A 27,289-nucleotide genomic window follows, 5' to 3' on the forward strand; every position below is an offset into this window, starting at 1 on the left:
AAATCATTCAGTTGACTTTGTTAAACTTGGATTGGAGACAGCCAAGAAACACTATACTCTGTAAGAGCAGTAAGTGTTCTTAACCATTAGGCCATCTGCCCCCGAGAAAGAAATGTGGTATGTGAATACTTACATATGTGTGTGACCGGGGCTCTGACTGTGTGCATGATGGTGAAACATGAGAATGATCTGCCTACCTGCCAGTGCATGCGTATGGTTAGTACTAGGCACACACGTAAAGGGACATGACAACTGTATGTGGCACACTGGTGCTTAAAACCTGAGGCCAGATTTCTTATTTATGATCATGTGTGAAAACACCTGGGTGAGGGTCTGATGACATGCTCGGACTTTTGATTTTATCAGTTTAGAATTTTGTGTAACATCTGCTTCTTCAGCATACACTGTGTGTAGGGAGTCATTCCAGTGTGAAGAGTAAAGCTCTGAGAAAAACAGAGAAGGGCCTCTGTATCTCAGAAGGCTTGCATGCCCCTCAGGTACCGCACAGTTGAATCAGATTTGGATCATTACTCTGCTGCCCGTGGCATTTGCAGGGGTGTCTCCCCAAGTCTCCTGCTCTGCCTTCTGAGTAAGAGCCTGTTGTGCAACCTCCTGTGGACTACTGCTATCTGCCTTGAGTCACAGGAGTGTCAAATGCTGCTTTGTGGCAGTTCTCTGACCACAGCCTATCAACACAGTGCTGTGGTGTGTAGCAGTTTAATCACGTTAAGGCGAAGAAAAATGAGAGAGTATCCTAGGGCTCGCCAGCTCTGCCAGACCAATGACGTCATAGGCAGGGCATGTTATAGGGTGCATCCTTCAGCAGGGAGCACCCAAGTCAGCATAGCTAGTTCTTACTCTTTCTCAAGGGTTCCCACACCACTGTGGTAGGGCCTGCTCTACAGACAGCAAAGGTCATCAGGTTATTAACTCCATCTGTACTGCTCACAGTTGAGAGGGCTGCTGAACCCTCTCTTGCTGATAAGCAGTGGCAGTGGGGAGACGCTCATGTGCGGCTGGAGGTGGAGGTGGTCTGAGCCAGGGGTTCAGCAGCTAGGGAGTTGACAGCACTGACTCCTGGGTCAGGCAGGGCCAGTGTCTGCACAGGGGAGCTGTGGAAGGGCGTGGGGAGTTGTTTGGGCCTTGGTTTGTCAGCTGTGTCTGCAGATAGATGTACACACTCACTCACTCACTCATGTGCAGCAGGCATGGGAATAGCAGTGACTGAAGAAGGCCTGGCCGCCGGCGCTAGCGGGTCTGTCACTGTCCTGTGCAGTAGGAAGACTCCATGTGGCTTTCTGCTCTGAGACTTTGCTTTTTTCTCTTTCCTCCAATAGGATGGCTCCCGAGCGCATGATGTCCCTGTCACAAGTTTGTGTTCCTCTTGTTACTCTGCCTGATTTTGAACCCCTGGTGGGAGCTCTACTTACCTACCATGGACATGAACCTCAGGAAGTCCTCTCATCTGAGTTCTTCGAAGCCGCAAATGAGGCGTTCTTGTCGTGAGTTCATCCATCTTATCACTCAGTTTGTTTTTCCTAGTTGTAGAATGTTGTGGTATGGAAAAAATATGACAGTGTATTTAATGGTCTCAGTTTCCTTTTTTTTTTAAAACATCTATCTGTCTGTCTGTCTATCTGCTTATGGGAGTTGGCAGCAATCATATCTATGCTCACCATCTCTCACCCCAGCCATTTCAGTTCCCTTTAATGCTCTTGAAGATCCTAAAGAGCTTTGTGTGGGTTGTGCTTTCCAATATCTGTCCTATATGAAACTACGCCCGGAAATTTAGGAAACGCTTATTGAACTGGGACAGAATACTTGCCCAGCACAAGACATAGGTTTGATCCTCAGCCCTTTAAAGGGTGGAGAAGGAGGGAAGAGGAAGGGGGAATATTACTTCAAAAGAAAGTTGCTTCATTTGTTTGAAAATAGTCATAAAGGGCTGTAGAGATGGCTTAGTGGGTAGGAACGCTTTCTGAGAAAACAGCTTCAGATCCTTATCAACCACATAAAAGCTGTACATTATTAGACATACCCTTAACCCAAGCATTGGGATGTGGGACGAAAAAGGTGGATTCCTGAGGCTTGTTGGTCAAACACTCTCAAAAGGGAAAGTCCAGGTTCAATTGGGGACCCTATCTCAAGGGAATGAAATGGACAGTGATAAAGCAGGCTACCTGCTGTCCTCTGGGTTCTGCACGTGGGCATGGAAGTGCATGGATCACCATTTTCATAATACACACAATGTAATAATAGTAGTGATAATAATAACAGCCATAAACAATAACAGTAGTAACAGTTAGCAGCAGCCTTTGTAAGACAGAGAGAACCCGTTAGACAGGTAGCACTATTTTTATGTCTTAGGAGTCTCTTTGCCTGCCCTGGAAAGCTATGTTCAGTCTGTGGGATATACTGCTTTGGTGGAAATGCCTATCCCCACACAGGTGCTTAATTAGAAAGGCAGTGCTATCACATTAACCATTGGAGATAGAGTGGATAGTTTGCTTTAACCTAGATTTGACATGGTCATGTTTTTAGAAGTAAGTTGCAATGTGGGAACTGAGGTTATATTAATGAGACTTTTATACTCTGTTACATTAAAGTCCATTGACCTGGCCTGGGGTGGCGGCTCACCTGGTGGCTCACTTGCCATGCAAGCATGAATGCTTGAGTTCAGATCCCCAGCACCTATGTAGAAAAGGCTCATTGTGGTGTCAAGTACCTGTAACCCTAGTGAAAGGCAGGAGGAGACAGGAGGATCCCTGGGTCAGAAGCTCCAGGCCAAGTAGATGATTACAGGCTGGTGTCTGGCCTCTACATGTACACATGCATCATATACATACATGTACACACATGCACACAGTCATATATTGTTAATGATTTATTAAAGTCACTGGAGATCAAAATAGCAAAGCAGCCATACTAGTTAGCTATAGAAGCCGGGTGGTGGTAACACACCTTTACTCCCAGGACCCAGGATTAAGAGGTAGACAGATCTCTCTGAGTTCAAGGCCACATGGACTATACTAATTGATTCAGTCCTAAAAGAAGCAGTTCACACAAAGGCGATCTCAGCATTTGGGATCACACATCTTTAATCCCAGCTCTAGGGAGGTGGAGACAGCGTGGTAAGGCTGGGTGGAGAGAGGAATAAAAGGACCTGAGAGCTTTTGCCTGTGAGGATTCGTGGAGACAGGATTGCTGTTTGAGCTGGGTTAGAGGTAAGATCCACTGGCTTGGCTGCTTTGCTTCTCTGACCTTCAGCTTGAACCCCAATATCAGACTCTGGGTCTTTTATTTTTCTTATTACAGTCACAGGCCTGTTTTGTAGTTCAGGTCTTGCATCTCTGTATGGCTTTGTAGCATGATGTGTGGCTCATTTGGAAAATCCCATCCTCATCTCAAGTTCATCTTCCTAACGTTGGTGTATTCTAAAAACTTAGAGCTGCTGTGCTGGCTGTCATCCTTGATGACATGTCACAAAGTGTTGAGAAACTGTCAAAAATTTTCCACGGTTCTAATTTCTGTTTAAAAGCTTAGATTTAGGCTGGAAAGATAAGCCCGATGGCCTGAGTGGGATGTGGAACCCACAGTCAGAGGATAGAACTGGCTTCCAAAGGTTTGTCTTCTTACTTTCACATAGGTGTCATGGCGTCTGTGCACCGTCACTACCCATGTACATAGTGGCAATGATAAAGTAACTTAAGATAAAGAGTCCGCCAGGGACCCTGCTGTCTCTGCCTACCTTTCAGCAGGATTACAGGTGCATGCCACTACAAAGGGCTTAAAATGAGTAAAATAAAGAGAAAACCCTTCGAGCCTACTGTGGGCCACAAATTCTACCCTTCCCCCTTTAAAGGGGACCTGAAGGTGGGGTTTAAATGGGTCCACCGGACCCAAGATAAATGATGAGTAGGTTTTTATTAAGGAAGCACAGATGAGAGAAAATAATCACTGCGGTCTTCCTGCTCTAGAAGGTGCATTCTCTGCCCCTCCGATGCTCTCTGCCACCCAAGAGTGCTCCAGCCAGCCCCTCCTCTACCTTATAATAGGTTGCATCTGCACCTGAAACCACACCCAAAGGGCGTGGCCACCACCACCAGTTCACTGGTGGGCAGGATGGCACTGCAGGGACCTGGTCACTTCGTTAGTTGTTAAGAAAGTGTGTGCCGTGTACTTAGTGAGTCACCATTGTTGCCGCTGTCTACGGAATGGGAGTGTCACTTGAGGCAAGGGCTCACACTTGCACAGGAGCACCTCTCTACAGACAGAACAGGCTGGTGCAGAGTATCTCAAGTTCTCCTTTACCACGAAGAACTTCTAAAACTTCCCAAGAATGACAGATTAACAATGTATTTTATACAGACCCAGCTTTCATACAGCACACACAGTGGAAGCTCCATTTCTGACCATAGGGATCCATCTTCCTTTTATGTCCAGCCTTTTTTTCCTGACAAGACTTGGATGAAGGCAGACCACCTTTGGCATCTTTTGTAAGTCTCAATAGCAGTCTCAGAAGTTACTGACCAGTAGGTGTGGTTCCCAGAGCCCAGAGCGAGGACCTGCCTGCCTGCCTCTCATTTCACTTACATTAGAGCATTCTCCCGCAGCAACTAATAGTTTATTTAGTTTGGAAACTTATGTCTACTAACTAATCCACAAGGGACAGCCTGTCCAGAAATGCTGGGTGGTCCTCACCAATGCCAACAGCTTCAGGCCAGCAAGTTAGCCCAGCGGCAGCATCAGCTGGAACCTTTCCGTGGACGCTGCTCTGTGCAGAGCCCACCCGCCACATGTCCACAAAGGAGGCTGACTCCGTGAGCCTCGCTGATTGCTGCCCCACACCCTGCGCTCCTCCCAGCTTGAACAGTTCCACACAGGGCTGTGTGGCCTTCTAGAAACCACAGCTTTCTTAGACCAAAGTAGCCTCGCCTATGTTCAGCTTCCCGCCCGACTGCTTACCGCAGCACATGGCGGAATTCCTGTGCTTTACAACAGGCTGGGCGTATTTTGCTTTGGCTTCCAAACACAGTCACGGATTTCCAGAAGTGGCCAGTCTGTTTCCTCTAAACAACTCATGCTGGTTCCCCTTTGTGGTTTAGATAACTTAGAGGAACCTTTTAATTTCTTGACTTAAAGGTTGAACTTAACTTTTTATAAAATCCATCCCTGGGGTGAATTTAGGTGGGAAGGCTGCTGTGGACTGTTAGTAATGGAGCGTGTCCTGTGTCCTCTGGACTAAACCGAAACCCAGTGTTTTTTTAAAAAAAAAAAAAAAACCGGGGGGTGGGTTTGATGATGGCATGCAGAGGTTTCTTTCCATGTGCTTGAAGCAGATGAAAGAGGAAATGGATACATGGCTTCGATGTTATGTCAGAGTAAGAAACATATGTATGGTCTGTGACCACCAGGCTTATTAAACTTGTGGGATTTCCTGAGTGATAGGGGCAAGGGAGTTATCTTTTGGTACAATAAGCCTTTTCCAACCACATGTGAGTTTAGGCTAAGGGACGAGTCTGCCGAGCCCCTGGAGCTTCAGGGTCAGTGGTAACAGCAGAGCCACCAGACTTGTGACCACCAGAACTGGCAGTAATTACCAGTGGCTGGGGCTAACATCAGCTCAACCACAGGTCTTGAAAAGCATCCCGGTGAACACAAAGACATTGCCAGACTGCTATACCCAGAGAGGGCATGGAAACCCCCAGCCGTCCCCCATGTGCCTGTGGGTCCCTTCTGTCTGACCACTCCTGCTTGTTTATTTTACCAGGAATTGCTGATGGTTGTAAGTAGAGCATTGTTGTAAATTCTGAACTGCTTTACCTAATTGTCACACCAAAGAAGGGATCGTGGGAAACTGTTTTTAACCATAAGGCTTGTTGTTTGTGGACGAGTCTCCCACTGAAGGCTGCAGTAACCATGGGCAGCTGTCATCAGACTCAGATTGAAATAGTAGACATCCATGGGGTGGGTCTCCAGAGAGATGGAGAGGAGGTTGGCATGAAGGAAAACATGTATGCAGTTGGTGGCAGCATGGATGACCACATAAGGCGACTGTGACACGTGGTAGCTGTTATGACTATTAAGTTAGAACAGCACGTTTGAGAGAGAGAGCCATTCCTGTTGATAGTTATGAGCTTGTTACACACAAGCTGGGGAGCATCTTAACTCCAAGATTGGGGAGGCTCGGGTGCCAACGGCATGCTGAGCAGCACACCCACACAGGAAGTGTCCTCCTCCTAAGTTAAAAGCTGGGAGTCCTCCCTAATATGCCTGTAACCCCCAGGAGTGTGTGTGTGGGGGGTAGGGGAGTGCTGTGGAGACAGGAGAATTGCTGGCTGCCAGCCTAGCCAAAACAAAAGAAAAAACAAAAACAACCATGCCCTGTAGGTTCAGGAATAGACCCTGCTTCAAAGGAGTAAGGCAGAGAGTGATAGGGAAGAGATCTGATGTCATCCTCTGACCTCCGCATATACGAATGCATGGCAATGCACACATGTACATACACTACACTGTCACTCACACACTTAGATAACACACAAAAGACAGCAAACTGAAATAAAGCTGCATGACATGGTTTGGCTGTAACACTGGGCCGTCTACCATCAAGACTTGCATTCACATTTAGTATTCACAGTGTGGTCTGTGCTGCCTGTTACGTGCCTTGGATCCTTCTAGCCACTTTTGTTTACAGATAGGTAAACTGAGGCTATGAAGGGCCAGGTATCCCTTCGGGCCACAGACTCAGTCCAGGTCTCAGTCTACTTCAGATGTTTAACATGTGGCATGCTGTTTAACTTTACATCTGTATTTCCTAGACATCACAGGGGTTTTGTTCAACTCATTTTTCCTTTTTCTCTTTCTCTAATTTGTATGTGTTTATACTTTTGGGAGCAGCCTTAGTTCTTTTAAGTTCTTAGGTGGATGAGTGCCATGGTGTTTTACAAACAGGTGTATAAATACCAACCGCTGTCAAGACCATGGTGAGAACCCTACACACTTAATTAGTAATTGCCATTTGAATGTTGCTCTTTTCTCTCTCTCTCTCTCTCTCTCTCTCTCTCTCTCTCTCTCTCTCTTCATGAATCTATTTCTGTTTAATCTTCTGCTTATTTCTTGCTTAAAGGAAAAAGATGATTCTGCCCATGTCCTCTGTGGTCAGCCTCTGGTTTCGCCATCTCCCAAGTCTTGAAAAAGCAACTCTGCATCTTTTTGAAAAGCTGTTCTCCAGCAAGAGAAATTGCCTGAGAGAGATGGAGTGCTGTATAAAAGAGTCATGGCTGGTACGTGCTGGGCTTTGGTGATAGAAGTAAAAAGTATGATGGGGGCGGCTTTAAACTTATCATTTACGCTTTGTTAGGAGCATCTTTTCTCATGATTAGAAGAGTCCTTATTTTCTCTCTCTCTCTCTCTCTCTCTGTGTGTGTCTCTCTCTGTGTGTGCGTGTGTGTGTGCGTGTGTGTGCGTGTCTCTCTCTGTGTGCGTGTCTCTGTGTGTGTGTGTGTGCGTGTGTGTGTCTCTGTGTGTGTGTGTGTATGCGCGTCCGTGTGCGTGTGTGTGTGCGTGTGTGTGTGTGTGCGTGTGTGTGTCTCTCTGTGTGCGTGTGTGTGTGTGTGTGTGTGTGTGTGTGCGCGCGCGCGCGCGCTGCCTCCACCCACCTGCTCATGCTAAGGAGATTCAGATGCTGTCCTGTACTTGCCCTGTTTACCACATTGCCCCATTTCACAGGAGAAAACAGACAGGCCATGTCCTCGCCTATGGCATGCATAGAATGTAGTTCTCAGAGGTCTGAAGAGGCCCAAGATACAGAATAGTCTTTTAAAAAATAGTTTATCGTTTTAACATCTTATAGATGAGAAAGAGAGAGAGAGACAGAAAATACAAATTCAGAAAGTGAACTTACATGGATGATCAAAAACACTGGTCCTGGACTGCTAGGGTCCCAACCCCACATGTTCCCGAGGGCAGTGGATGAGAGCATTTCCAAGTAAAGCTGGATATAGTACATAACTGGGTATAGTAAAAACAGACAGTTTTGGTTTCAGGGGCTACCTTCTAATTAATAGAAACAAACAAACAAACAAAAACAAAACAACCCTTACATTTATTTGTGTGTGGACATGTATGCCAGTGCACGTATGTATTGGTCAGAGTAACTCCAGTTCCAGACACCCTCTTCTGGTCTCTCTGGGCTCCTGCACACATGTGGTACACATAAATACATGCACAGACACATAAGTAAAACAAATCTTGAAGACAAAGAAAAAAGGAAAGTGAACATAAGTGAAGAGAAAGTAAGAGTACTCGAGAGAAACAAGCCCAGAAAAATGTTTAAAGCATCGAAACCAGTTAAACTTGTGTGAGTGTCTTTTGCCGAGGCTCCTGCATACAGAAGCCCCCACGTCCTTCAAGAGTGCTCAGATCATCTTGGCAGCAGTGGCCACGCTCCCAGGCAGTGGTCAGGGCCTGGCCAGTCTGAGTATCTGCCTTTAGTGGAGTTAGAGAGATTCAGAAAGAGCAGTGTCCCCAGGGAAAAAAGATAGCCAGACCATACATCACACAAAATGTGGTGACAATTTCCCCAGTGAGGAAAGAACCTCTTATTTAATCTAGTGACAGGCTGAGACAAAAGTATCTTTCAAATGAACTGCTTTCTTTATAAGATACATAAAAAGAATAAGCAAAAGGTGTGTGTGTGTGTGTGTGTGTGTGTAAGAGAGAGTGTGTGTGTGTGAGTGTGTGTATGTGAGAGAGTGTGTGTGTGTATGTGTGTAAAAGAGAGAGAGTGTGTGTGCAAAGCAAACTAAACTGAGCACAGTGGCTCACTGATTTATGCAAGCACTCAGAAGGCACAAATAAAGGATCAGTTGAGCCCAATTTAAAATCAGTTTGGTTGGTGGGCGCCAAAATTTCTCGGTGGGTGAAGTTGATTGTCGTCAAGTCTGACAACATGAGTTCAATACCCAGGACCCACATGGCAAAAGGAGAGAACAAACTACCATAGGTAGTTCCACACATGCTATGACATGTACCAACACCCCCTAATAAATAAGACGTAATTTAAAAACAGCCTGGGAAACATACTAAGACCACATTTAAAAATTATGAAAGAGATTTACTGTGCACAGCGTGCTAATAAGAAGCCAGCCAGTGAGTTCCCATAGCAGTGCAGGATACTGATATCTCAACTCAATGGCCATGAGCATGGAGAGCACATGTCTGCCGTGGTCATAATCCAGACAGATGGAGGTGCTGAGGCTGCCTGGCTGCCCTGTGTTGTTGAAACCACTTTTCAGACTGGAGACTGTAAGGGAATTAGTCATGGGCAGTAGCTGATCGAATTTTCTCTCACACACATGTGTGTATATATGTACATTTGCATGTATGATTGCTACTTCTCACCATTTTCAAAAGTTATATAGAATTCTAAGGCTAGAAATAAGAATGTAGCTTCCTTACAGATCCTGTAGGTCATCTAGAAGCCCTCTGACATGAGGTAGTAAGTTACTTTACCTGGTGCATGTCTTTATTTATTTATAAATTAAATGTGCACACTGTGCCTTGTTACTTTATCTCTGGCCTTCCTCGTTCTCAGTGAAAAAGATGGCATGGGGTTATTTGCTTTCAAGTCTACTTTTAATGTCCTTTACATCTTCCCTCAGTGAAAAGCTCTCCAATCTCGTGGGCTGTCTGTGACTGTTGATGTTATGGCTTCCTTTCTGAACCTTGTCTGCATCTGTTCTGGAGCTGTGTCAGCCCAACCTTCTTTAGTGAGCACAGGAAAGTGTTATCCCCACTAGATGCAGTACTGAGGGGACCTCAGACTCCCGGTCAAGGGGCTTAGAAACCGTTTATCAGGATCATGTGTGGGGAGCTTCAGAGCTTTTATTACGGTTGACGAGAGATTTGAGGGGGTGTTACTTGGTTTAATTTATTGTGGCATTGCCAGGATGTGACCTCTCTATGCCTTGTGGCTCATGGAGGTAATTACAATACAGACAACAAGCTGGAAGCCTCTGATTGGCTTAGGCAGTTCTCCTCAGCCATACTGAACCCACAGAGCCAGAGAGCCCAGCAGGGTAGGAGAAGCCCGTGACCTGGCTGAGTGATTACAGGGGTAACTTGAACCTGCTTCCTAATTGCATCATCTGATTCATTTATCACAGTGCAGCATCTTCGAACATTGACAGGACCATTCTCAGTATCAGATCTGTAAGACTCAGCTCGACTGCTGAGTTTTTTGCTGCCCAAGAAACCCGATGCCAATTGCATTAGTGCTAGATTCTGACAGTAATTAAAGTGTGATGGTCTACGGAACTTGTGCTTTGTGTGGAACATTGTTAATTATATTCTCATCTCTTGGGACTATCGAGAATGATTCCTGGAAATCCTATAGTTACCCCAGTGTAGCAAAAACAAAAGATAAAAGTGCTGTGCAAAGTGTAGTGATCTACCTGAATGTCCTTTGGCCTTTCAGAGACATAAGAGGCCTGGCAGTTTCTGGTAAGATAACGAATAATTAGAGACTAGTCTGAATTCACTGTAACTCCGAATGAGATGTGTGTGTGTGCACGTACATGAGACTTGAGAAACAAAAATACATTCCCAAACCTGTTTACGTTTGAGATTCAACCTTTGGCTTCTTTACCCTGGATTGTCCCCAAGATCGTGGCTGCCTGCCATGGTTGGTGGCCCCAGATAGATCAGGGTATTAACCCCAGTTTGTCATTTACTGTGCAGACTAAAAGTTTCAAAAACAGATGGTCTTGTGTTTCCTTTGACAGAGCAGTCACCAGGAGACCGTAATCCGTAGCCTCAGACCTGACCTTAAACACTGACGTCAGGGGCAGTAGTCAAAGCCACTTGCTAATTATGCAGCCCTTTTGGCACGATGCTCTTTGCCCAGGCTGGCCTTGTATCAAGGAGGCTGTTTTCTTGTTACAGTTCTGTGTGTGGAGCCCAGAAAGCTATTGTTTAGGCCACCAATTTGAATGAGAAGGGCCTGCTGGATGGCAGGGTGGCCTATGCTTGGCTGCCACACTGTGCTACGTGCCAGAGCCAGGGGCACCCTGATTCCCATGCCCTCCTGTGCACTCCCTCGTGGGCTGACCCGCCTGCTGAAAGCACCACTTTTGGGCTTAGGAGAGCTGCCCCGAAGAGGGGGGTGCACAGGAGGCAGGAGGCAGGGTAGGGCTTTTGCTTTACTCTGATCTTAAGACAGAGACTATTCCTTACTGATTATCTTACGTAGAAGAGTCGGTAGCTCAGTAAAAATGATCTTTGTCTAGTCGAGCATTTTCATTGGTGTTGAAGTATTTTCTGCCTGAACTCTGATGTGAGATATGTAATTAAACCAGGGCTGGAGTGGAAGATAGCCTTAGACCCGTGGAGGGGCTTCTGTCTGTCCCAGTGTCTGCCTCCAGAGGGCACCGGATGCCCCAACATTGTCTTCAAAGAAAGCCCAGGGTGCAGGATAATCTTCATTCTTAGGGTTGCAGGCCTTGTAACTACTGGAAGGTGGAGGGGAGGAGGACTACAAACAGACCACAAAAGACAGTGAGCATGGCAGCCCCTCCCACTCAGAGATGAAACCCGAGGAACTACCTTTGAGCATAGGCACACACAGGGTCCAAAGCTGGGGGAGTTTGTCCAGTGCGCAGAGCTGGGCATCTCACAGCGGGTACCCTACCTCTCTGTCCTGACACCGAGCCCTCACGTAAACTTAAAACGTAAGAGCACATTTGGTACTTGTTAAGGTTTTAAGCCCAAGAATGACAGATTTATCACTAATTAAACAATAATTACATTATGGAGTACTGAAAAAATTGCTTGTAGTATAAACAACATCTGGTAAAGATTAAAAAGAAAGCTCAAATTTGTTGTAAGAAACATGAATCTTTAAAAACAAAATAGATTCTAAAATGTGAAAGGGTTGTTTTATGTTTAACATTTTAAAAATAGAAAAGAAAATGCCATAACTAAAGTATGTATTTATAAAAATGCATAGTAAATGTGAAGTTTTTTTTTTCCTTTTTTATAAAGGTATTTTTTTTTTCAAGGTAAGTCATTTTTTAACTTTGTGAAAGAGTTTATTGTTGAAGCCTAAGAGGCTTTTTGTTTTTTGGGTTTGTGTGTATTTGTGTCTCTGTGATGACTATAGTCAGTGGAACAGGAGATGGGCTGCACCTCTGGTGTGCGGTTGGAGGGAAAACTCTGCTGTTTTTCTCAGTGATCATCAAACAACACTAAAATGGGCTGAGAAAAAAGAACCCGTCCTGAGCTACTGCACCTGAGCCTGCACTCACCTGTTGTTTCCCTCTGGTTCTGTGAGATAGAAGGCTTGTGGCTTTCATCCCTCATTGTCTTTTCTGAAAGGTACTCACTTTTCTCTGTGAATCACCTTATGAGTTCCCTTCTATCTACCTCTCTGTCTGTTTGTCTTTCTCTCTATCACACACACACACACACACACACACACACACACACACACACAGTCTGAAAGCAACTGATAGGAAAGAGTCCTCTTCCTGAGAAATTGCTGTGAGTTCTCATCCTCTTTGGAGCGTCAGGTGGCTCAAAATAACCCTTGATGCACTGGAATGAAAGTAGGGTTAACGAGCTCCATGGTTGAGCTGGAGCCCGCACAGCTGATGGCTGGCACAGGTCGGGAAGCAGGCTCCAGCATTCCTCACCTGCCTTGTTGATGCTCTGTACGGTCCACGTCAACTCGCCTGCCTGAGTGCTGTTGAGGGATGTAGGTGAGCCATCCTGGGGAGAGGGGATCTAGAGGAAAGAGTCTTATCCGATGACAGGACACTGGCTCCAGGGAAAGGAAGAAGGTGAGGAAGCTACAGGCCTTCGCCCCCACCAGTCAGTCCTCCGGCGATGATTGAAGGTGAGGGGCAAGGGAGGGTGGAGTGTCCCTGTATCTTTTGGTGACAGTTTCCCTGGCATGAAGCAGTCTCCACGTGAAGATCCTTGGACAGATGGAGGAGAAGGAACAGCGTTTGTGGGGATGGAGCAAAACAGACGAGCACATGGACCCTCAGGCAGCCTTGCTTCCTTCCTTTTTCCTTATTTAGGCAGGAAAGATAATTGCACGGATCTCATGTTCTAGGGCAGGGCTTTAGCGTGACCGATGAGGCCCCACCTGTAAAATGCTGTGCAGGGGGCGTAAGTCTGCATTCTCCTCACAAGGACCCCGTAAGAGGTAGAAGTTGGCTTTTGGCAGAGAAGCATGACAAAATTGGCTTGTGTGTGTCACCGGGACCTGAGAATACTTTGGTCTCTGTGAAACAGCTTTACTAACAGTGAAAGTCTGTGCTGGGAGCACCTCCAGTGGAGTGCAGGGAGGAGGGAGGGGGTCCTCAGTGAGTCACAAGGGAGCACCTCCAGTGGAGTGCAGGGAGGAGGGAGGGGGTCCTCAGTCACAAGGGAGCACCTCCAGTGGCGTGCAGGGAGGAGGGAGGGGGTCCTCAGTGAGTCACAAGGGAGCACCTCCAGTGGCGTGCAGGGAGGAGGGGGTCCTCAGTGAGAGTCACAAGGAGGGCAGGCGGCACCCCTGCCATGGCTATTTCAGGGTGTGCCCTGCCTGCTCGTCTCTTCCTGTTCCGGGATCAAAAGTAGCTTGTGGAAACCGGGGAAAACCACCAATCCCAAGTCCTTACAAAGAGACATCTGTGTACAGAGTCCAGCCGTGTAGAGAGCGAGGCTGGATTCCATGGCTGTTAGGGTTGGAATCACCAGCTGAGCTGTTCAGAAGGAAACCACTGCATCGAAGCAAAGTTCATCTAGTTTTCTCTTTGGCAAACTAGATTAGAACACCCCTCCCTCCTTGTGTCCTCTTACAGCTTGTATTTACTGTTTAGAAATCTGTGTTGTCAGCTCACATGATTCTCAAAGGCATTTAGGATAAGAGAAAATGACTTTTCTTCCCTGAACCTATTTTCCCCAGTGCACATTCAGCACTGGGTCTGTGCCTCTGTGCGTGTGTGCCTGCCTGCCTGCCTGCCTGCCTGCCTGTGAAAATCTTTGGACTTTGCTTTTAGAAGGTACATTCCTACATAAAACGGAATTGTCCTGGCAAACTTAGCTGAGTTCTATTTCTTTAAGACATGCAGTTTGCTCTTGTCCTGTTTGGACTTACTCATTATGACCACACAGAAACTCCTCCAGTGTTTTTTGGGCCTATGTCCAAGCGCTATAACAATGTTAGTGTTTACAGTGAATATGAGCAGGCAAATTAAACGACTTTCTGAGATTAAAGCCAAGAAATAACCTCTGTTACTCATTTGAGTAGGTAACAATTTTATGATGATCTGAAGTTCACTTCATTTGGATAGAGATGTATATTGACAAAGGGTTAGAAATTATGTGTTACTTTATTTGAAAATCAGGAAGCATTAACTTGCAAATCGTAAATGTCTGTCTGTGGTAGTCTGTAGTTCTCACATATGACCACTAGATGGCACACACTCCTTGTTGCAAGTTGAGCTGCCACAGCAGCACTAACAAATGGGAAGCCAGGAGTTGTTTTTCAGGGTTGTTCAGGACAGTGACACATAGGACCTGAGACTGCTAAGAAAAAAATGCTTCTCCAAACTAGTCATAGCAAGCACAAAGTGCCTTCATTAGAGCCTGGCCAACTCATATCTTGATGTCCCTGTGAGTTTTATAATGCATTTTTAAAAATCTCTCATAAACTCGAGTTTTAAGCTCTCAGCAAAAATACATGGGAGCTATAAGGCCCACTGAGGCACTACCTAGGCTCAGGAAGCCAGCTTCTTTGGACTGAAGTCATTAAAAAAAATGAACAGGCTGTTTAAGGCTAGGGTAGAGAGCTAGCTATCACCGGGCGTCATGCAGCTGTGCTCCCCATTAACTGATGACTGTGCCCTGTACCTAATGTCCAGCACAGGGCCACCTGTTTCTTAGGTGCTTGTTACCAAGTACGGGCAGAGGTGAGGTGAGGTGGGGTGGAGGGTACGGAGGGCGGAGGCTGCTGTTGAGGCAGCTCCAGGCCAGCTGAGGAGGCCCTAAGGCAGGTCTGTGGACTGTTTTTAACTGCTCACGAAACTTACTCTTTTTTTTTTTTTTTCTTCTTCTTCTACATCATACGGACTTGCTATAGAAAATGTGGTCTATAACAGGAATATAACAACAAGCGCCCGCCACCCCTGGCCAAAGAGAGCCACTGTGGCATGTTATGTGTGGGGTTTTCTGTGCACCCGGTGCTCTTTTCATTTAGCCCACAGGGATGAGCCCCCTTTCTGGAGCAGCCACAGACCACCGTTAGCCTGGTAACCCAAAGTTGCTACTGATGGACACCTGCTGTATTCGTTAGCCTGGTAATGCAAAGTTGCTACTGATGGACACCTGCTGTATTTCAGTGTCCCATGGTCTTTTCCTTTCACAGCCTCAGGCAGCCCGCCACCCTGCTATCTTCAGAATTGTAGACGAAATGTTCAGGTAAATGCAACATCTTTGGGAATAGTTGATCTGGGGATGCTCAGCTTCCAAACATCAATAAAAACCCGTGCTTGCAGTAGTTTCTGGCTGTGGTGGGAAAGTAGAAGCTTGGATTTTGGGGTAGCTAGTGGTAAAAACTCAGAAGTCAGCGTGCCCGGCAAAGGCAGTAGTAGCTGGGACTGAGGGATCGAGAAGCGGAATTGAACCCAGCTCCAAGTAAAGCAAGCAGTACAGCTCTTCACCACACGAGGGCTGACTGGGCTTGGTCAAAGATCTTGAAGAAAGCCACAGCTATTGTGAACAGAGCCCCCGAAGGGCAGGATAAACCCAATAAACAACACAGCGGTCTGTACTTTAAAGACTCCGGTGCTGGGGACATGCGCTGGCTTTAGAAAGCCAGCAATAAGGAGTGTGTAACACGCCAGGTTGTCTGTAACTGTGGAGTCCTAAAGATAGACTAGGGCTTCCAGCCCCTTGTGGGTATGAGCAATGACGGTCTGGACCTGCCTTCAAAACACGTAGCTCTCACACTGACATGGAGGAAGGGTTCTCCAGAGCAGACAGCAGGTTCCAGGAAAGGAAGCTTTGTTTGAGATTTATATATATATATATATATATATATATATATATATATATATATATATACACACACACACACACACACACACACACACACACACACACACATGCGCCTCTATATGTGCAGGTGCCCATAGAGGTCAGAGGTTGCAGAAGGTTGTGAGCTGCCTGATACGGATGCTGGAAATTGAATTCAAGTTCTCTGGAAAAGCACGGAGTGCTCTAAACACCGAGCCATCTCTCCAGACCTGGGAAAGGATTTTTTTACAACCATTTGCGTTGCTCTTAAAACACATCAACTTTAACTTGCACAGCCACAGGTGTAAGAGAACAGGCTAGTGTTTTTATTGAAGGCTAGTCAAGTTTGAAAGAAGATTGGAGGGTGGCTGTGTCCCTGCCGCCCTTCACTCAGGGTGAAATAAGACAGCTCGGGCCGTGGCGTGGGTTTGTGGTGTGTGAGGGGTCAGCAGTGTGTCACCATGCCACTTTTCTCTGTTCAGGTTTGTGCTGCTGGAGACTGATGGAGCCCCAGAAGTACTAGCCGCTCTTCAGGTATTCACCCGGTGCTGGGCAGACGCTCTGGGGAAAGAGAACAAGCAGGTACGTGGCACTCAGTGTGAGGGAGGTCCCGTGGGCATTCGGTGACCAGCTGGAAGCGTCTTTATTCTGAGAAACCGTGTGTTCCTGGGGTCCGCCCACAGCCTCACACGTGCTGGGCGCATGCGTCCGCACTGGCTGCACTCCCGGCCTCGTTTGCAGAGATGTTGGTGGAGTCTTGTTCACAAAGGAAGTGTCCAAAGGACCACTCCTGCAGAGGTGAAACATTTTAACTGGGAACAACTAAAGCTTTAGTCTGCCTTCCCCATGCCCTGTGCCATAACCACTTGCCCACTGCTGTGTCTGAGTGTGTCCTCACATCGCCATCTCACTAGAGAGAAAATTGCCACTGGCCCTCACCGCCCCCCCGCCAGTCCCCTGTCTGCGTCTGCTCCTTTGTCTGCAGCTGGCCCTGAGGCCAGCAAGAGACCCTGCAGGCTACCTGGAATGTACTGTAGACACTGCAAGCTGTGCGGTCCCAGTGATCATTGTCCTTATTCCCACCAGAGCCCCGGGACAGGAGGGAGGGGGCGAAAGGGAGGGACTTGGAAAACTAGTAGAAGTTGGATGCCATCAGTAGACCAGAGGAGTCCAAGTTCCTATCAGCAAAGGCTGGACAGCATCCGTGAGGGCGGCTGGCCAGTTAGAATGACCGCGTGGGGCAGGAGCTTTTCCTACGGAACAAACAGCATTGGGCCCAGGGATAATGTTTGTGTGGTGCTTTGCCTCCTCGGAATGGCACTGGTTCTGGACCTCTTTTTTGTGAAGGATTGCTGTCTGCAGTCCTAACTTAGGAGGGCAGAGCTAGGGTGCGCAACCCACGAAAATTCTTCTCAGCCCAAGGCTGTAGAGGTCTCTCAGTTTTAGCAGATGCTCCTGCCTTCTAAGGCAACCATACACGTATATGGCTTATCCATGCCATGCCTATTTCCCTGGAGAAGTTAAGTAGATTTTAGCAAACAGCATTGATGAGTCCCATCTTGGTATCGGGGGAGACCTAAGCCAAAAGGCGCTGGCTGACACTCCCTGTTGTGAGCACAGCTGTAACATATGCCACCCTCCCTTGTACACTCTTGTATCCCCAGGGAGGAATGGCCTTGGTTATACTTCCTGGGACACCCAGGTTGAGCGGAGGACAAGAGAAAGGTCCCCCCCCCCCTTCGGCATTCACGAGTGTTCTTCGGGGTTTGCCCTGAGTGTCTGCTGGCCTTGGTACTGTGGATTTGGACTGGAGTTACAGTGAGTCTAACTTAAAACAGTGAGTGCTGGCCACATGTGTCCAGGAGTGAGAGGGATACACACTGGGCCCGGGTTTAGGCAGGGCGGGAATCCAAAAACAAGAGTTTATTACCTGCCTTTGGCTCCACACCGTGAGCAGCAGATCTTCTGACCTAGCAAACACCTTCACACCCACAGGCAGTGATTTGTTTTCTCTTCCTGATGCTGCTTCTGACAGCCCACCTTCTTAACCGACGAAGCAGGTGGACTCAGGACTAACCATAGTCCTTGGTTCACAGCATGGTTCTGTACGGCTTCCTCTGCCCTGACCCTCTCTCCTTCAGTTATTGTGAGCAGAACCAGACCTGGGTCGCTGGTGTGCTGACCCATGTGCTCCTCTCCCTGCCTCCCAGGAAACCCAGATGCAGTTTTGTATTCAATATTACCTTTCCAAAATACTTTGATTAGCTACACGGAACAACAAAGATGGTTTTGATTTTGGTTGCCCTTTATGAGACACACAGACAGGCAGCGCATGTGACCCCTGAGCCTAGCTTCTCTGCTCTGTGCTTTGAAGGTGGCGTCAGACCTCCGGCACTGCCACAGGAGGTGGCCTTGCGGCAGGCAGTCCACTGCACAAGTGTACCACAGCACAGCCCTTTTGTAGCTCCTGGCACTCGGCTAATTTTACATTTGCCTTCTGTCGTAAGCATGTTGTGTTGAACATTTGTGGAGTGACAATAAGTGCTCACTTATGGGGTGCAGAGTTAGGTTTTACAGGTCCTGCCAGGTTGGTTACAAAGTACAGAGCTCTCTTACCGCACTCCTATCGCTCTGTCAGAATATGCTGCGCCTGCTTCTCCCTCTGCTCTTTTCTCTCACCCAGTCTCGTGGGGAGCATGGGGCAGCATTTCCAGTGCGCCCTGCTCAGCTGCAGGCAAGAACTTGAGCTCACAGTCTTAGCTGCTGTGGAGCACAGGAGCCATGGGTCCAGCAGTTGAACGGATGGGCATTGGGCTGTGTCCAGTCTCCTGTAGATGAAGTTATCACATGGGGTTGGATCCCGTTAAATCTGACAAAGCTGACAAGAACGAAGGGCCTCGGCATGGGGACCACAACCCAAGGTGGTTCCAGAACTTCCGGGCGGGAAACGGCTCCACTAGATGTCCAGGAAAGGAAAGAAAGAGGCGGGGCAAAAGATGGCGCCAATCCCCACACGTTAAAGTGAGGTTCCGTTATGAAAACCAGTTAACGGTGGAGTAAAGGCAGGTGTGGCCAGTTGAATTTGAAACAAGTGGCCAGTTGAATTTGAAACAAGACCCAGCATGTGTGCATGTGTTATTTTCAGAGACCCTATTCTAAAGACAGGGAGGCTGGAAGTGGAGGGGAGAGAGCCAGGTTCTCAGGAGTGCAGAGGGCGCTAACTTGTAGAGAAGGCATGGGTAGACAGTGGCGTTCACACGGACAGTTCACCGGGAGGCCTCCAGTCACCAGCAGGCAGGGATGGGAATTCAGGAAGCAGGAGTGGGCAAGCCCAGCCTCACAGAACCCCTCCCCAACCTGTCCTGCTGCTCATTTCTTCTCAGGTGAGCAGTGACCCCCTCTCTCTGCAGGGCCGGGAATCACACGTAGGCCCTGTATGACAGACTCTGGCCCCTGCAGAAGGCTTTCTCAATGCATACAGGGGCCGATTCTCAGGCTAAGCTGGACATACAAAGGACCCACAAAAGCCAGAAAGCAAACAGCTTGAGGACTCATTCTATGAGTAATTAAGCCAGTGAGGGGTTGGCAAGACAGACACTGTCTATATACAGATCCATTCATAGGAGCTTTGACAGGAGATACTTGGGTAACGTAGTGAGGGAATGTGTAAAAACAACTGGATACCCATTTGTGGGGAGGGAATAAACCTCCGCAGAAGGCACCCAGAAGGTGTTCTGAGATAAATCTTAGGATTCAATAGAGAAGTCAAAACTATAAAGCTCTTAAGAGAAAATGGCATAGCATATTCTCTCTCTTTTTTTAAACATTGGATAATCAAAGATTTCCTAGAAACAATGCCAAAAAGGAAAGAAAACAAAACATTAGCCATACAGAAAAAAAATGGATAAATTGGACTTTATTAAAATATAGTATCTATTCTGTAGTAGATGTCTTTGAAGACAAACAAGTTGTCCAGCAGCTTAGAGTCAATAGCTGCAGTATTTATCCTAGAAGACATGTTTCTTAAAGCTTCGTAGGAAACACATCAGGTTTTGTTTGTCTGTTTACGGATACACACTTCAGAAAGCTATTCAGACTGTGGATGCACACATGAGCAGGGTTCAGCATCACCTGCCACAGAGCAAGTTTAGAAGCAAGCGGGTATAAAGTAACGTTTCACACCAGGCAAACCAGTGAGAATCAGTGGGTTCCAGAACACCCAGTGTTGCCAAGTCATTCTCATCCCGTGATGGTGGGGATAGAACACGGTTGGCCGTGAAAAGTTACCGCCTCCATGGTACTCACCCTAGAAAACTGAAAGACCTGTCCACAGAGTAGACATGAATATCAGTAGAGTTTTAATTGTACTCATCTTTGAGGGGCAGATAAGCAAACCCCTGTGTATTCATGACTTCTAAGCAGTGCGTAAGAACAAACTCACTCAGCCAGATGAGTCCTGCAGCCATGAAGACTACACGCAGAAGCATGCACACTCAATGTGTCTGCCTATGTGAAAATTAGTAATAAGTGACCTAATTATTGATCTCTCCTGTGTGAAATTAAAACAGTGATTGCCAGGCTGGGGTTTGGGGGTTTGACTTTGAGAGTCACAGGGAACTCCCCAGGATGAGAGCAGCATTCTGGCGGTGTGTCATGTTGAGGTCCTGGTCAGGTGGAATCACACACTCATCCAAGATTATCAAGCTGTATACCTAGGCCTGTATAGCTCATGTGTTGTAGGTTTTACCTGGTTTTGTTGCTGTTTTATTTACAAAATTCTGTGCCTTTGGGAGATACTGGTAAGTGAGTATAAACAACCACATGCCCTCAGCGTAAGAGCACCAGGTTAGACTCTGACCGACCTAAATGCCGCACTGAGGTCCCAGGCCCCACAAGCGTTTAGCAGCCCCCTCTGAAATAGAAGATAATGTCTGTGGCTGGGCTTGTTTGAGAAGAAACCTCAGTAAAGTTGGCAGCAAAATAATGTGACTTCCCCGAGTTCCAGAAGATGCTGTTTAAAGGATGTTGTTTGAGATTACTGGAAGCACGTTTACACAGTGTTTGAGGATACACAATGCCGTGCTAGTACGGTGGGTCTCTAGGGCTGAGGGCAGGCAGAGGTTGATGCTGTCCTCACTGCCTCCCTGTCCCAGCCAGCCCCAGCACTCACGCCATTCCATTTTGACTCTTACAGATGAAGTTTTCCCTCAAGACCTACTTTCCTTACGGTGTTCCATCGCTCACTGCAGCGCTGTCCCAGTGCCCTGAAGGTGAGCTGAGGGGCCTTTGCCCGTGTCACAGTGCATTGTGGGAATGAGCATGGTAACCCTGTCCCTTTCCTCCCTGGCCTTCCCTTCCTCCTCAGAAGACCCTGCTGTGCTGTGCTGTGCTGTGCTGTGCTTTTTTTTGGGTGTGATGAGGGAAAAGGAGAGAACCCTTGCTGGGGTAGGTCGGCCAGCCTCTGATAACAGCTTTTCTGAGGCGCAGGGACAGGCTGAGTCAGAGTTCAACAGTACCTTTGTTTGCTTTCCCTTTCTTTGCACCACGCAGCCTTGTGCAGAACAAAGGATAAAGTGAAGGAAGAGGCCGTAGCATTTTAGGGAGACTTTTTTCACCCAAGCCAAGGAGGAGGTTTTGAAAAGAGTCTGCAGTCTTGTGTTGTTAGGCCCCAGCCTTTTCTGATTCATCTGCTCCCCTCGGCCATGTCTAATCTACTGGTGTTGATCTGCGGCTGTGCCCATGAGCTCATGTTTAGGGAATGTCTCCGCTATGAAGCATAAAGGAGCCTTTTCCCTCTGACGCCAGCCACAGTCTGTAGACAGGGCCTGTGACAGGAAGGGCAGGGATGGAGGAGGGCTCATGTTTCCCTGCTGTGGCTTCTTTCCCCTGTGCTTGAATAAAATCTGTTTTGAGGTTAGCAAACAATCCAGAGTTTGAAAGCATTTTACAAAGTTCAAATACCTTTTCCTTTTTCTAGAAGACGTAGGTTCTTGCCCAAGATGACTTACACGCCAAAGCCCTCTGACAGAGCTGAGGGGGCTGAGCATCTCAGTGGAGTGGGATGCCTGCATTGCCTGCATGGCGGTTTCCGATCTTTTCCTCCACCATACCCAGGAGCAAGCATAGCCTCTTTTTACCCCTCCCCATTCAGTGGGGACACAGTAGGAAAAGCTTATTAGCCGAACCGTCCTCAGAGCATAGGTTATGAAACTCGGATGCAATCCAGTCATGTCCCACAGCATGAACTCAGGCTGTCTGCTTTCCCATCCTCCAGAGACAACAAGGAACCTGAAGCAAAAATCGGGAAGCTGGGTGTTGATCCTGAGGACAATTTGTGTACACATTGCTTTGGGGAGAAGTTGGGTATGTTAGGAATGTAAGCCTCTGCTCATCCTTCATGTTCATGGTGAGGTCCTGGGTCATAACAAGTCACTGCCAAGTGATGACCTTCAGGGACTACAGGAAAAGAAAAGCATTGTCTTGGTGACTAGTAAAGAGGAAATGCCTTTTTCCTTCAGAAGTTAAGTCATAACCCTGAGGGAGGGTCTGCTGTGTGCCCAGGGCTACATTTACGGACAAGTGTCGGGGTGGCCTCTCCACCTCTGGTGCTCAAAGGCAGGTGTGAAATCAACACACGTTAGCAACCATGTTTGTTTGCACAGTTCTCTGTTTTTCTCTGCCCTGATCACACACCCTAGAAAAACAGTTGAGCTAGCCATTTCTTGTCCTCACTCATGTACTCAGTATGATCCCTTTGTATTTTGATGTCACAAATTTGAGATGGAGCCAGAATGTGGTAAAAAGAAATATGCAGGGCATCTGCAGCAAGGCAGTCCATGTCCTAGGGTGGCTGTGGTGGGAATCTTTTATCGACTTTTCTATATAACTTAGTAAAGATATTTGAGATCAGACACAACGTGCAGGGCTATAGTCCTGGCTCCTGGACGGCAGAGGCAGACAAACAGTAAGTTCAAGGCCAGTCGGGGGCTACATAGTGAGTTAAGGGCACCCTTTTCTCAAACAAGACAACAAAAGAAACTTTGAGGTTTGACTCCGGGACAGATCCTGGTTGAGAGCAGTATGGCGTGGGTTCTGTGAATGGCGGGGGCGGGCCTTTCTGCACAATGCTTTTGGTCTAAACTGCCAGCGTCTCCCCATGGGTTTGGCTTTCCTTTGGTCCCCCTCTGACTTCTCTCCACCCACAGCTATCCCACAGATACATCGGCTCCGGCCTCTGCTGCACATTTCCCAACTCCTCAGAGAAGCAGTTGAAGACCGTACTCACGGGTGAGCAAACCCTCGCCACCCATGGCCCTTTCACGGGAGGCTTCCCTGACCTGTCTTCCAGCAGGTTGTCAGCAGAAGACAAACACACACTCACCATCTGTAGTGAGAAGGAAGCAGAGGCAGCATGGGCTGCAGGGTTGCTTTGTGTGGGACAGAGCGAGTAGCCAGCATTGCAGGTGTGTCTGGTAGCGCCGTTCTAGTAAGATCTGCATTTACAGAGAGAAGCTTCAGAAATGACAGCACCCGTACATGTTGAGGCCCTGGCTGCCGCTGAAGGTGCCCTGGTTCCCTAGGAAGGAGAGGGAGCCCCCGGCCAGTGGGAGGAGTGATAACTGCCTGTATCCCACCCCCATTTCCATTTTTTGACATTGTTTTCTTTAATCTCTCTCCAAGGGCTAGAGAGATTCTGTGATTCAGAGCACTTGGCTTCTGTTGTAGAGGACTCGGCATCAGTTCCTTGCGCCCACATTAGGCAGCTCACGGCCCCATACAGCTTTAGTGCCAGAGGTTCTGATGCCCCTTTTGGCCTTTGTGGCTACTTACATGCACAAACACATAAACAGGCACACACATAAATTTATGTCTCCAAAGCAAACGTCCTGCCCTAGAATAAATTACTCTATACAGCAGGTGGAGGCCCTCCTCTAGGTTCTCCAAAAGCATTCCCTCACTGGCTTGCCACCATCTTTATAATACCTCGAGCTTCCTCCAAGCTGGCCCATGTTCCGAGGATAAATGACAGCACATTCCTTGTTGGCCCAAGACCCTCTTGTCACCGTCCCCCCCCCACCCCCGCCCTGTTCTCCCCCGCCACACATGCGCACGCACGCACGCACGCACGCACACCAGGATTCTCTACTCTGCTGAAACTGCCCTGTACATGTTGCTGCGTTCACTTGTATGAGTGAGTGCCCTGTCCATCAAAACACTCCTCCCTCCCTGGTGAATCCTTACAACAGCTCAGACTGTCAGGTAGGGTCAGTGCCTGTGCACTCAGCGGGCCATGGGGGTCTGTCCGCAGGAAAAGGGTGCGAAGCAGGTATAAGATTTTTTTTTTTTCTTTTCTGGAAGACCAGGCAGGTAGGTCCGTGCTGTGAGTGGGGTTGGCTGTTTGGTTACTTGCAGTTAGGTCCGTGAGAGAGACTTGCAGCCCTGCCCCTCTGACAGGGACTAAGGCTGAGGTGGTACCTGCCTTTCTTTCCCTTCATTGCCCTGCAAGCTTGATCTAAACCATATAAATCAAATGTTCTAGGGGAGGTAAGAATCAGCACTGGCCAGAAGGCAAGAACCGTGCATAGGACTTGGACTCCACAAGCCTCGCAGATACTGCCAAGACCATGATGTCCTGCTTAGATGAAGGTTCCCACTGGGGCCTAGGCTCTTCTGCCCTTTGTCTCCTGGGGCAATGCTGTCTTGCTGTGACTGTCAGGGCTACAGTAATGGAGCAGAGTCCACCCTTTAATACGCACTACTGCTGTACACGTTCCCGGAGGATGAGAGGGTAGCTTGGAAAAAGGTTTCACCTCCTGCTAAAGTGTCCGCCTGTTAGCATGGTGTACTTCTGCTGTGCTGCTAGGTACCGTCTCGTCTCCCTCCTCATGCCGGAGCCACCTGAGGGACAGCTTGCAGAGTCTCACTCTGCCTTGCAAGTCCTACCACTCCACTGCCCAATCTCTCTTGGAGCCTACAATCCTATAGGTACCTGGATATAAAGCTTTGGAGGGTTCCTCTGGTTGTCCTGTGATGGACTCAGCGTGAGACACAAAGATTTCTGAATCCAATTTCTCTGAGGGTCTTTCTTCAGTGGGAAAGTGCAATGTAAAGCACTAGTTAGTATACAAGCAGTAAAGATACGCTGAACAAAAGGAAGAAGGTTTGAGGTTGCTGGCTGCCATGTGTATGTCTTGCTCTCTTCCAGGTCCCAGCGAGGTCCCTTCGAGAGCTGGTTTTTGTTCACTCACTTTGGAGGATGGGTTGATCTGGCAGTGGAGCAGTTGCTGAGGTCGGAAGCTGAGCCCCCTGAAGGCCTGCTGTGGCTCCTGGTGTTCTATTACAGCCCACAGGATGGGAGTCAGCAGCGAGAGCAGACCATGGTGGGTGCAGGCTTTACCGGGTTTGCCTCTACTCCCTCTCAACACTTGTGTGTGTGTGTGTGTGCGTGTGCGTGTGCATGCATGCACATCCACTTGGGCTGAGCTTGAAGCCTGGGACGTTCTGCTTCCTTGGGGACCTGAGACAATAGGCTGTCCCAGCCGCCAGGCTGCTCCTGTTCTGGGCCTTCTGTGCTCAGGGTTATTTGATCCTAGGTTATTCTGCTCATTGTCCTCAGCTGCTGTCAATTACTCTCGAGCCTTACTTACCCCAGGGCTCCTTGCTCGAGGAGGGGCCACGCAGACAGGACAGCTGCTCTGAGGAGCACTGTCCCAAGGCCGGGTCTGGCTCCCGAGCCAGTCAGTGTCTTCTCTCTCCCACAGCAGCCTGACCAGTCTGCTTCTTCTGCCTCACTGACCGCTTCCCTGAATCAGCCAGACTTGTACTGAGGTAATCAGACGATTTAACCACAGGGTTCCTGTGCACAGGATTGGGTATCAGTCTATGGCAAAGATGTTATTTATAGAATGTAGTTATTTCAGGAAGCCATGCTTTGATTAAAGCTCTGCCACCTCCTTGCAAACATTTACTTGCTTGGTGGCTTTTAAAAACTTCAGTCTAGGGCTGGAGAGATGGCTCGATGGTTAAGAGCACTGGCTGCTCTTCCACAGGACCTGGGTTTAATTCCCAGCACAGCTCACAACTGTCTATAACGCTAGTTCCAGGGAATCCAAAACCCTCACACAGAAACATACGCAGGCAAAACACCAGTGCATAAAAAATAAAAACAAAACAAGCCTCCAGTCTCTGCTGCTGTTTGCCCATGTTAGTAATTAAAAGGAGCATGTTTCCGTGTGCTTGGGACAATGCTCCTGTTTGTCCCTAAATCCAAGGCCAGTGCAGTGTTGTATTTCATTTGTTTAAAGGAGCGGTTCTCAACCTGTGGGTCACAAGCCTTTCACAGGAGTCACTTAAAACCGTCAGAAAACACAGATATTTACAATTCATTGCAGTAGAAAAGTCACAGTTATGAAGGAGCAATAAAATAATTTCATGGTTGGGGGTCATAGCATTAGGAAAGTTGAGAACCACTGACTTAAATTAAGGCTTTCATAGCATGGTGAAGATGAGCCTTGGAATTTAAAAGAATTGAAATTTGAGGATAATATTGGATCAAAATGAAGCATTTTAAATAAATTTCCATCTACACACATATTTGAAAATAGCTACTTAATTCAAAAGAAAAATGTTTTTGCTTTAAAATACCACATTTGGGCTGGTGAGATGACTCAGCATATAAAGGCATTTTTGCCACCAGGTCTGAAGACCTGAGTTCAACCCCAGACAGAGCCCACAATATAGAAAGAGAATCAATTCCCCAAAAGTTGTCCTCTGACTTTCAAACTCACATTGTGTCGCACATGCCACCCATCCACAAGGTAAATAAACGAAGTAAAGATTAAAGATATATATCACATTAAACTGACTAAGGGCAATCCTAGTCCATAGCTTTCATCTTATTTTTAGTAGCAGTGAGTAAGGAGCACTCATCATTTCAAAAGCCCTTTCATTCTGCATTTTGTACTAGATTCTCTGTAAACTAAATTGGTTGGTATGTCTTACTCCACATGGATCATGGACACTAATGATTTGTGTCCTGTAAGATTTAATTTATAGGGGCCAGCCAGGAGGATGGCTCAGTGAGTAAATCCATCAGCTGCCAAGCCCAGCAACCTGAGTTTGATCCTGGAGCACATCATGGAAGGAAAGCAAGAACTAACTCCAAAAGTAACCTGTTACCTCCATACATGTGGTGTATACATGGGCTGCACACGTGTGCATATGC

The 27,289-nt window shown here is 47.6% G+C and overlaps 1 protein-coding gene across 1 annotated transcript in view; it reads left to right on the plus strand.

Moving 5' to 3' along the window:
- Fancc (FA complementation group C) overlaps positions 1–27,289 on the plus strand; it is a 91,728-nt gene that overhangs the window by 57,642 nt on the left and 6,797 nt on the right. Inside the window, exons 6-12 of the mRNA XM_051194141.1 lie at positions 1,338–1,502; positions 7,127–7,283; positions 15,416–15,468; positions 16,548–16,647; positions 21,260–21,335; positions 23,271–23,352; positions 25,271–25,445. Coding sequence (XP_051050098.1) covers positions 1,338–1,502; positions 7,127–7,283; positions 15,416–15,468; positions 16,548–16,647; positions 21,260–21,335; positions 23,271–23,352; positions 25,271–25,445 — 808 coding nt within the window. The remainder of the gene's footprint in view (positions 1–1,337; positions 1,503–7,126; positions 7,284–15,415; positions 15,469–16,547; positions 16,648–21,259; positions 21,336–23,270; positions 23,353–25,270; positions 25,446–27,289) is intronic.

This window comes from Phodopus roborovskii, unplaced genomic scaffold (assembly GCF_943737965.1).
Source record: "Phodopus roborovskii unplaced genomic scaffold, PHOROB, whole genome shotgun sequence".
NCBI lineage: Eukaryota > Metazoa > Chordata > Mammalia > Rodentia > Cricetidae > Phodopus > Phodopus roborovskii.